General features: G+C 50.6%; 1 protein-coding gene across 3 annotated transcripts in view; it reads right to left on the bottom strand.

Annotated features, from left to right (window-relative positions):
* Window positions 1-7,817, bottom strand: part of ELOVL1 (ELOVL fatty acid elongase 1) — a 13,926-nt gene extending 6,109 nt beyond the window's left edge. The window contains exon 1 of one of the 3 annotated variants that reach the window (XM_017743532.1): window positions 7,623-7,817. Coding sequence is in view for 1 of the 3 variants with exons in the window: in XM_017743530.1 (XP_017599019.1) it covers window positions 256-305 (50 nt within the window). In the remaining 2 variants the exon portion in view is untranslated. Of the gene's footprint in view, window positions 1-255; window positions 342-6,855; window positions 6,880-7,622 lie in introns of those variants that run through there. The other 2 variants (XM_017743533.1, XM_017743530.1) reach the window with 2 other exon arrangements.
* Window positions 7,818-11,242: the final 3,425 nt, after the last annotated feature.

Genomic DNA, 11,242 nt, shown 5'->3' with positions numbered 1-11,242 from the left:
AGGCTAGGATGAGAAGAGAGTATCAGCTGTCTTTGAACTCAAAGCTACATCTCACTGCAGCAAAACACTTCAGCTCAGGCACCTTGGATCACTTTACTAACCCTGGGCCAAAGGCTCCAGTACCACTGGCCAACTAGGACCCCAGCTCAAAACAATTTGGGGTCCATAACAACTATTCCCCCAAGTAGTGGGAGACGCCCATTTCAATCCAGGGCTAGCACAGAAGTCCCCACCAGCATGAACAGAAACAGGTACCTCTTACTGCTGTTTTGTGAAGCACCTCCAACACTCCTACAGCCACACATGCCACAGGAAGTTGAGAAGGATTGGACTTGTCCAGAAGACAGGCTCTGGGCAAGCACCTGGGGCAGAAATAGTAGAATTATGCTACATGCCCTTATGGAAAGGACTTACGCATTTTCCACAGTTTCTCTAGGCAGAACAACATCCTGCTAAATTAAGCTAACAGAGCAACCACAGCTCTAGGGAAATCCCTGAGATCTTCAGGTCTTTGCAAGACCTGGCATCCATCCACACTGGTATGCTACATCATCTTGCATCAAAGTGGACAAAGTATGCCTTGCTCAGCCAGCCAATGCAGGTACGTCTTGCCCTCCTCTATCCCCCAGTGGGCAGCCACTGGCCATGGGGTGTTGACAGTTGAGCGGCAAAGTGGGAGTTGCAGGGCAGGCCCAAGTGTTACCTTCACTAAGCAGGGGGGTGTGAAGTGCACCAGCCTGCCTAAACCATGATTGCTCCATGCTGTAGGCAGGGGTTTTCCAGCACAGAGCAGCAAGTGTCCAGGAACCTGAAGTCCCCTCTGCCACCTCCTCTGTGCACAACATCCCTCTGCACTTCGAGAGGGGTTCACCATCCAGACAAGCATCTGCTCTCGCTCTTACCGCACTCCACACTACACCACACATCACACACTGTAGGCATTCACAGCTCAATGGTTGGATCTGTCCTCTCTGCACATGGGGGACACTTACTTTCCTCTGACTCCTCCTAAATCCTGACCCTCTTAGGCAAGGAGATGAGGAACCCAAAGCTGAGCCTTGAACAGCTGAAGAGAAATCAAGCAAACACGTCCAAGCGTCCCAAATGAGCAGGAACCCTAGGGGCCCAAACACGCCCTGCATGATACAGGGAAACCTTGCAACACATCTCCCATCTCTCAGCAACAGGGAGTCACTTCCCCATGTCAGACAAAAAGTTCCCACTCTTTGCAAACTAGAGTATCAGGCCACAATCTGCTCCAGTAACCAACACCAAGGATTAAATACTTGCTTACACCAAGCAATGTGTACACTGCATATTTCCAGCAAGCTATACAGCTAATTAGTGCAACTTCAGCAACAGCAAGGCCTTTTATGACCAGCCCCAGTCCGACCACAGCACTGTCAGAACCATGACACTGGCAGAGACCAGAGCTCAGCCGAGGTAGCTTTGTTAACAGCTTTGCAGAGCACATATCTCCCCACACAACAACCATCTGCAAGCAACAGACTCTGCCCCAGACATCCAGCACTCCTACTCCTCAGCATTCAGGTCAGAAATCAGTCCTGTAATAAGTGCAAAAGCAAACACCCTCATCTCCCCACCAGTTTAATTAAAGGCAACACCAAAACCATCTGGTAGGTGGCCACAGAGCTGCCACCCCAGGGAGAGCTGGCACACTGCCCTTGCTGAACTGGCTAAAGCCAGCCTAGCCCCTGGGGTGCTTCCAAGGGAGTAGCAGCCCTCAAAGGGCAGGAGATAACCAGCTGGCCAGATGTGAAACCAACTCACATCCCTGACCTACAAGCTGGCATCAAGGCTTGCTGCCTGATGCAGCTTTGAGCTCCACAACCTCTCAGGAAGAGGCATCTCCCTCCTCCAGCTCCCCACCATAGCACCTGCCCAGTTGCCTGGAGTTCCAGAAAGTCACTGTGGGGTCCAGCAAGGCCTGTACACAGCCCCATGTGCCCATGGACTAATTTCCCTTCAGAAGAGTGGAACTGATCAAGCCATGCTCTGGTGGCCCCAGACGAGGCACAGAAAGGGATGTGTACTACACATATAAAGCACCTCAAAACATCACCACCAAGAGCTGCCAGTCACAGCTCCAGAAGCTTTCCTGAGCTTATGCACAGCAAGATGAGGAACATGAAATTTTATCTGCCCCAAACAACACACAAGCAGCAAGGCAGTCAGAGCAAGACAAGAGGGAGAAGGAGCCCTGCCAGCCATAAGCTGCAAACCCCTGTTTTTTTATCAACTCTGCAGTGGGATCACTCGAAGACTGAAGTGTACAGTGAAGCACAGAAAACTGCATTTGGATCTCCTCTGCTGCTTTGTGCCCAGTGAAAGGGAGAGAGGTCTGTAACCAGGCAGTATACACTTATTTTACACACAGCATCTCATAACACCAGCTCAAACACATGCAGCAGAGGCCACTCAACAGGAGAGCTGTATTCAAGTACACTTGCATTAGTGCTAATAATTTCAACCATTCACTGAAGACTCAAGACAGCATTGTCCACATACTTCTAAAGTAATGTTTTTTTCTCAAAAGAAATCAATCTAAAGACATACCTGTCACCAGCTCACCAGCCACAGAAGACAAGTCTGGCAGAATGACCAGAGCTACGTTTCAAGTGCAGAAAGCCATACCAACAGATTAGGGCAGAGCAGTAAAGCAGCCCTCCTAGCCTGACACCTTAGCTCTGAGGACTTGAGGCAGACTGACTAGAGTTTGAGAACAACCAGTCCCAGAACTCAGTCCACAAAATAACTACAAAGACTGCCAGGAAACTTTATGCTAGCAGCACCAGATAAGTTTTCCTATTTGAATCATATCCATTTGTCACTTCCTCTGGCTCACCTGCTTCATGCTGAGTGTCAAAGGACACGGCCAACAACCTGGTCCCGTATGTTCTACATCAGCATATTCTGAAGTCAGTACAGGAGGTCTGTGTTCACAGAAGGGATGCAAACCCTCAAAGTCATGATATGGAACAGCTCTTGCAAGAGCTGCCATTGCAACCAGTGTAGGAGTCACACTAGCTGGGTGATGCTCCTGGCACGCTGGATCCAAGCGGCAGAAAGTGTCCTGCCTGAAGCTGAGCAGTTTCCTCATCTTCACCAAGTGTGTGTTAATACCGTACCGCTCTCTCACAAAGTGGCTGTAAAACCCTGAGGCCTTTGGATAGCATCCTACATACAGATTAAGCTCTCCCCTTCCCATACTCACTGGAAGCAGAGAAAGCAAGAGGAGACACCCAGATTAGCAGAAAGCTCTGACTGACAGTCACAAGCTTTCAGGGGAAGGAGGACACCCATTGCAATAGGGTACTGGTAACCTTGTACAAAAATCAAGGCATGTAATCAGACCTCAAGGTCCCACAAGAGCACACCTTGCAGCAAGAGGTTTATATGCACAGCATACTTTTTTCAGGGGCAGCACCTCCCCAAGCTGTTAAGAGTAGGTTTACTCCTTATCACATTCAAAGCTGGTGGCTGCATATTCAGAGAACTGGTACCAGTAGAGGTGAGACCAGTCAGAGAAAGAAACAAAAAAGGCAACATTAGGCAGAAAATCTGACATAGCAAGGAACAAAGGAGTAAAGAAGCAAAGGAAGAAAAGAAACAAAGTGAGATAAGTACAAAAGTGGAAAATAAGGTATTTCCCGTCTGAGCTAACCATACTGATCTGTGTCACTCCCTCATACAGCACCAGGTGAAGGGAGAAAGTAGAGATGGCTGAGCTCCCTCTCCAAAGTGAAGGCACCCAGCAGCCTCCTAGAGTGCACAGAGCACACTCAGGAAGGACAGAACTAGGCAGGTGACAGAGGGCAGGCCAGGCTAGATTGAGCAAGGCCAGCTTCTAACACCTGCATCCAAAAATCAGGTCAAGCCTCCTAAAGCCACCTAGCAAAGAAACAGTGTACCCCTATCTGGAGGTGGGACAGGCTGTACCACAGCATTCATCTCTGATTTTAATCACTATGCAAATGCCTCAATACAAGGCTTCACCTCTGTTCTCACAGCACTGGCTGTAATCATGATACAGTAATGATTAGTGTGCTCCGCCCCATTCAGGCCTGTGCATTCATTAGACAGGCACATCAAAACAAGATGTACATTAAAAGTCTACAAAGCAAGATGCAGAAAGGAAGACTCCCAAATTCCCTCCAACAGCTTTATTTGGGCTATTCAAGAAGCCCAGGTGTGAACCCAGAGCCACTTCTCAACAAGACAAGGGGCCACTACCTGGAACTTATCATGACATCAGCTTTGGGTCCTGTACCCTTCAGACCAAGAAGGCAGTGCAGTCACACAACCTTCTAATAAGAGAGCAGGATGTTCTGACAGTATGAAGATGTCATACTCCAGTAGCACAGTATATGCACCTAGAACCCAACAAGCCTGAGGCTTAATGGTTACGACTTTTAAGCAGGTTCACAGCCTTCCAAGCACAAAAATAGTGAAGCATGAGGCCTGGTTATCTCAACACAGGTGTAGATAGACACTCAAAGTCAGCACACTTGCTTCTCCTGCTGCTCCTGTACAGACAGGGAAAGCCTCTTAGGGTTAAGTAGAAGCAGCACGAGTTATAAAATCTGTGTGTGTACAGAGCAAATCTTAAACTATGAGAGCAAGCTAGCTGATCTTATCCACAGGGCAAGAGCTCTCCTTGCAACAAAGCTGGAGAACTTGCCGCCAACGACAGCCCACCACCCTGATCCATCCCACAGGGAAGAATCAACCCTATGAGACACTAAGGGAAATCAAGAAATATCAGACCCAGTTACCACCTCTGCCATCCTCAAGCCACTAAAGGCTCAGAATGCAGACAACAGGCCTGATGGTGGGGAACAGGCTGTGGCAGCTGCAACTTGTCATCTCTGAACAATAGCAGCCCCACAACTCCTGCAGGGAAGAGTCCTGGCTCCTGGGGACAGTCTCCTCCCTATAAGAGCCCAAGCTGCCTCACCTGTTTGACTGGCAAGAACCAGACTTTCCAGCCCAAGTATTCCCACCATCTGACAGCTACCAGCACTCCAATACAAAAGCACAGAAACACAGAGCATCTCTTGGGCCATCACAGGCACCACTCCCAGTGTCCCCTGTAAGTGTCTCAGGCTGAGTGTTGACTGTGCTGTAACCCCCAGCAGAAAAGGGGAAAGCATTCACCTGCAACATTCAAGGACAGTGCCCAGCCAAGTACCTGCTTCTGACACCAGCTTCAAAGGTTCCTCAGGATGCAAAGTTTTCTCCACCAGGAGAGAAAGGAGACATCGTGCAACTTCAATAAGCTCCCTTATTTTTATCTCTAACACATGGTATGAGACACCTCTAGGTCAGAGTGAGCTTTTACTCCCCAAGTTTCAGTTCTAACAGTGCTTTCTCTCATATTACACTTCTGCCCTGAAGGACCACATAATCCCCCCCACCCAACAGACTTTCAGGAAACAAAAATAAGAGTACAGCACAAGCCAGGACTACAGAAGCCCAGGCTGTGTGGGTGGCACAGCTTAATCGCCACAGCAAGATGCAGCAAGTAGATGCTGCAACAGCTGGCATCTTCCTGTTTCTCATAGGAACAGGCCATAAGCAACAGCTCACACCTACAAGCTAGAGGGGCTTCCTAGGAAAGAGATAAGGCACAGCAATCCCAGTCAAGCCCCAAGGGCTCAGCCAGCTGTTTGACTCTAAACTATACTCAAGAAGCTGCCCAGCAGGTCTGGTGGGAAGGTCAGCTCCATCCAGCTAGGAATCTGCCCTGGCTGCATTCTGGTAGAAGAAAAGGTGGTCAACTTGGGACAGCACAGCAGGATGGATGCACTGCTTCCAAGAGGGGAAGAGATGCTCTCAGGAAATGCACCAGTCGGTAAAGCACCCAGTGTTATCCCATGCTGCCCACTGAGCATAGCAAGGGGTATTCACCCCCTTCTCCCTGCCTTTAGGACTTCAGAACCAATACAATCAGTCACAGGGAAAGCACCCGACAGCCCCCCTGCAGGCAGCAGGCACTGAGGCATAGATTGCCACCCCCAAAGCCTCCCCTCTTGTTGCAATGCCTATTTATGCTGTCTCATTTAGTCTGTTACAACGTAAAAAACAAGTAGCTTTCCCAACTGCCCCTTCGTTACAACAGAGGAACTGGCCCACGTAAAGCGATCTACCGACCAAGCTCTGTACTGCCAGTGGTTATTGAGCCCGCCGTGGCCCAGGAAGCACAGACCCCTGTGCACGACCACACCGGTGCCAGGTGAGCCCGAAGCCAGGCGACTGCTGCCACCAGGGGGGTGACAGTGACGACCTCCTCCTCCTCCTGCCACCGCGTTCCAGAGAGAGGGCCAGCGAGAGGCCAAGCACCTACACGAGCCGGCACTCAAAGCTGACATTGTGTCGCAGCAGCGGGGGAGGCCTGGTACTGCCACCCTGCCCGCAGGAGGAGGGAAGAGCCATCTCAATGGCTATATTGATGCCGAGAGCTGGGTAGAAGAAAGCTTCCCGGCCGCCGGGGGCTGCTCCCTCCCCGCTGCAGAGAAGCCCCAGCAGACCACAGCCCTCGGCTGCTCAGCGTATTCGCAGCTCTCAGCCCGGTGCCCACGGCAGGAGCCGCGCAGCGCCTCGCTCAGCCTTGCTGCCACCCCCACGAGTCCCTCTGGCACAAGCCCCGGCCCCGCTGCCGCCGGAGGGAGCGCCGGGTCCCTCCGCCCGGGCGGCTCCCGGCCCGGCTCGGGTGTGGCGCGGCCGGGCCCGGAAGCGGGGCCGCGGCCCAGCGGGGCCTGAGCGGCTGGGAAGGGCCGCAGCGGGCCCAGAGAGGCCTCGAGCCGCCGCCGCGATGTGTGGGGGTTCAGCCACCTTTCAGCGAGCCCGCGGCGCTGCTCCGCTGCCTGTGGAGGTGGGACAGTCCCGCCAAAACGCCAACAGGCCGATGCCCATCCCGTCTCTGAGGCTGCGCAGCCACCGGTCCCTGAGCTGGGGCGCCCTGGGCTGGGGACACCGGCCAGCAGTGGGGAGGGAGCCCCGTCACGGCCGGGACCGAGCGAGGCCTCTGGCAGGGACCTGCCGGGGCGGAGGCGGGGGTTTGCGCCACGGCACACAGAGCGGAGGGCCAGTCCTTTCCCCCGGCCGGCCGGGCAAGCATTCCAGGCTCGCACAGAGGGGCGGCTCTGCCCCGAAGGAGAGCACCCGACTGCGGGAAGGGAATTGGACCCCTCCCTGGTACCAGAGAGGGTGCGCTGGAGCAGTGGCACCAGGTTGTGAGCCAAGGAGCACTGCAGCTCCTCACACAATCAGGACCCTGCTGGTTTTTAGAAAAACAAGCCACTTCAACAACTCAACTCGGACTCCACTTGTGTCCCTCCGTCTGACACAGGCAGGTTTGCACACCGGTAGAATTGCCACACTGTACTACGGGTACCCCCCTTTCCGGGGGGTGACAACCTTTACAGCCGCACCCAGCGTGATCACCCGCCAAGGGCACGTCACAATATCACAACACCCATCCCACCCATCAGGCCACGGCCTCCCCCGACGCGCCCCTCCACCCCTGTGGTGAGGGGACACCACACACCTCCTCCCCTGACCATCCCAGGTGACGGGAACATGGACATACATACACGAACCTCCTCCTGAAGGCTGGTTAACAGGTGCCAAGCCAGCACATGGCTTCCCTAGCGCAGGATCCGCTGTTCCTGGCAGCAAAGTTTAGGCCACCAAAGCAGCTGAACCCTGCTGAGGCCTCCCCACAACCCTCGTGCTCTGCGATCACCTTCTTAAAGCCCCCTCAGCACATCCCAACAACCAGCCTCGACCTACCGCTAACCTCGGATACCCCCACCCAAACATCCCAAAGGACAGCTGGGACAGGCCAGGCATCCCCAGCCCACCCTCCCCAGGCAAGAACGAGCCCCGCACCCTACGTGCCCACGGCCACCCGCACTTACCGCCATTTAGCCTGGAAAAAAAAGGGAGAAAAGAAAGGCCTGATTCAGTGACGAGGGCAGGGCACTGCTGAGCACAGGGTGCTACAGTTTCCCCAGGAATTCTTTGGGGTCTCAGAATGCCCTGCAGTAAATAAAAACAATCAAAGATTGCTAAAGATTGAGGGAGATAGTTTTGCCCATCTTAACAAGTTAGGGGATGCTTTATGGGAGAGTGAAGTTTGGTCGGCGGGTCATAGGCTTGTTTACTCCCAGAGATACAACAACAGGCACCGCGAGCTTTCGGAGACACAGGACAGAACCCAGAGACGCCTACTCTGACCGTATGCAGTTTCTAGAGTGTTTCCATCCTGTGGCGCCTTCACGGCCATGCCAATCTGCATCCTAAAAAGCGGCCGGGACTTGACTCGTGCTCGTCTGGTCTGAAGGCGTTTTCAGAACTCATTATTCTAATTGTTAGGAAACTTCTCGTTTCCAGCTTAATTTGATGCATGGCTGGTTAATAAACATTTGTTCCTGTGCCAACGTTGTAATTTATCTCACCCAGCTGCTGCCTTGGTGTTCATGCTACAGTGTATTTGTAGGCTGCAATCACCTTCCTCTCAGCCATTACAGGGAAGACTAAACACTAATATTTGCGCCAGTCCTTAAGGAAATCAATTTATAAAAATATCCACAAAGTACCTTAGTAGTAACCTTCTTTGTGTCCTGATATGCTCCCTTTCCTTAGGCTTTACTTTCATCTTGACCTTAACCACTCCTTCCCACGTAAAATTCCTGTGCTTTTTTCTGCCCCAGCCTCTACCAAGGTTCCTAATTGGTCCCAAAGCTCAGGGCTGCTTCCCTGGAGTCCACGCAGGGCCTATAGCTTTATAGAAAGGGGGGTTTTTAACTATCAAGTTAGTCGACATAATAAACTTTATTTTATCCTCCATTTCCTGCCTGTGTGCTGTGTTACTCTTTAATTGGATACTGTTAACACCAGACTGGCAGAGCTGAAGCAGTCTGGATCATTTTTTCTCCCTTTTTAAGTATAGGCATCAGCCTTGTTTGTTACTCTTTACATTTTTTTGTCTTTTGTCCTCCTTTTCTTTTGCACCATTACTCTATTTTTAGTTGTTTTGTGGTCCAATTCAGTGGAAACCTTGCTGTGTAGTTTGTCATGAAATTAGAGATCATCAGTGCATTCCTTCACACTCCCTAGTACTGGATTCTTTTCTACCTTGTATCCTGCATCTCATAGCTTTCTCCAAGCATTCCTTCTCTCTTCTGGATCCACCCTTGCTGGCAGGCTTGTCAGGCTCTAACAATGGGCCCCAAATTGCACAGCCCAGCCTCTTCCTGCTATTGGAATTAATTTCCAGGTCACTGTATTTTCTTCTGCTCTGAATGCAATTTATTTCTCCTCTCTCGGTCCCATACTCTATTTCCCTGTTGTGTCTGCCGCCTCCATCATTATTTCTGTGTGGTATTTGCTCATTAGTTTTTCCTTTCTGCTGCATCTTCTGCTTCTCTCCTTAATTCTCCAACACACTGAATAGATTTTACTATTTTATCTCTCCTCCGTTTGTTCTTCTTTTCACACTCACCAGCTTTGGTGGGTTCCCTTTGTCTGCATGTTGGCCTTTGTCTACCTCTCATGCTCAGCAAGTGCCTGCAGTTCCTTGGCGTTCACCCTTCCCACAACATTCCCAGTGCTGCAGCAGCCTGGGCAGGAGCTCCAGCTGAAGCTGGAGGACCTTGGTCTGCAGGAGCACCCTGGCTGCAAGCAAGTGGATCCGGTGCCATGCTGTCCGAGAGGGTGATGTCGGGTCCCCTCCTAACCCTCAGGGACAGGCCTCCAGCAAGAACTTGACTAATCTGCTACTTGTTGTGGATCCGGGTTTCTGCCTTCCAGCCTCTTTGAAAGCAGGGTAGCACAAGAACACATAGTAAAGAAACCCCCTCAAAAACGAGAGAGGTGAGGGAGACAAGTGATGTGACCTGTTGTGTACAGCCTGATCTTCCCAAAGTGTCTTGGGAGAGAATCTCTTATGGATGGGTAATCCTCTGCTTCCATCTTGAATCCTGCCCATCTGACCTGAAATCTGGGAGAGAGAAGCTGTTTGCAGCCAGCCAAGCATGTCACCCTGACTGCAGTCTGGATCACCAGACCAGAGATGATCCTGTCACATGCCTGCAGGAGGGTGTCCTGCCTGCGCTAGCCACTCCTGCAGCTGGCAAAGCCCTACAGGTCATTAACTCTTCACCTGCAGTTCAGGAAACAACCTAGCTGTTGTGTGTTTGGTCCCAGCACCCTGGGCTGCACCAGGCTCCAGTTTGGAACAGTTTAAGCTCCTCCCTCCATTTCTTATCCTGGAGAACACACCATTTCCACTTTAGCTTTCGTGAGGGTCTTGCTGGTCCTTAACATAGGGATCAGATGAGATGGAGGTGGGTGGGAGTCTCCACATTCCTCCTTTTCACTGTTCCCTCCACTGGTCCTTGTCTTCTGCTTTCTCCTTGCTCCTTGCAGAGCCAAGTGCACTTCTCTTTCTCCTCATCACTCTGCCCTGGTGCAGAAAGCAGACCTGGGCTAATGTAACTGGCTGAAGGCACAAATACTGAAGCCATCCTCAGTGCGGATGATGACCAGACTATCAGATGGGAAGGTCTGTAAGAACTAAGCAATGGAAAAGGAATGAAGCTCATTGAGAGGTTATGACCTCAGGGATTAGTAATGAGAATTTCTTCTGCATGTAATGAGAGATGCTGGTGCAGTGTTGCACCTTTTCTTTGCCAGTCTTGAAGATTGGCTTAGGCTCACCATGCAGCTGGGTGGGAAAAGGGAGGTTTCAATCTCTTCAGGTGTCAAGTTTCTCATTTTTCAGAGAATTTAGAAATTCTCAAAATCCTTGTTTTCTGGGGAACTAAAATATCTTTTGGATGATACCTGGTTTATATAGTAAATTTATTTTCTCTTATTCAGTGAATTTATAACTATGAATTTATTTTTTTTTTAAATACTGATCAATTGAATAGTGAGAGTTTCATTTGGGAAAAACATCAACATTATTCAACTTGAAAAATCTAAAAGAAAATAAAAACTTCAAGTGAATTCAGTGAAATTAAACACATGCACAATTGGCCCTGTAATTTTTCAGTAATGTATTTGACACACATAGTTGGTAAATTTACACATCTTATTAGACTTGGGGAGCGAAAAGATGATTTACAGATCCTTCCATCCTTTTCTTTTTACTTCTGAAAAACCAACGATTTTGCATGTGATCTGATAAAAACACTGAATGTAAATCGGCTCT

The sequence above is a fragment of the Corvus brachyrhynchos genome, unplaced genomic scaffold (assembly GCF_000691975.1).
Source record: "Corvus brachyrhynchos isolate BGI_N302 unplaced genomic scaffold, ASM69197v1 scaffold48, whole genome shotgun sequence".
Taxonomy (NCBI): Eukaryota; Metazoa; Chordata; class Aves; order Passeriformes; family Corvidae; genus Corvus; species Corvus brachyrhynchos.
This window is presented reverse-complemented; position numbering and strand designations above follow the sequence as displayed.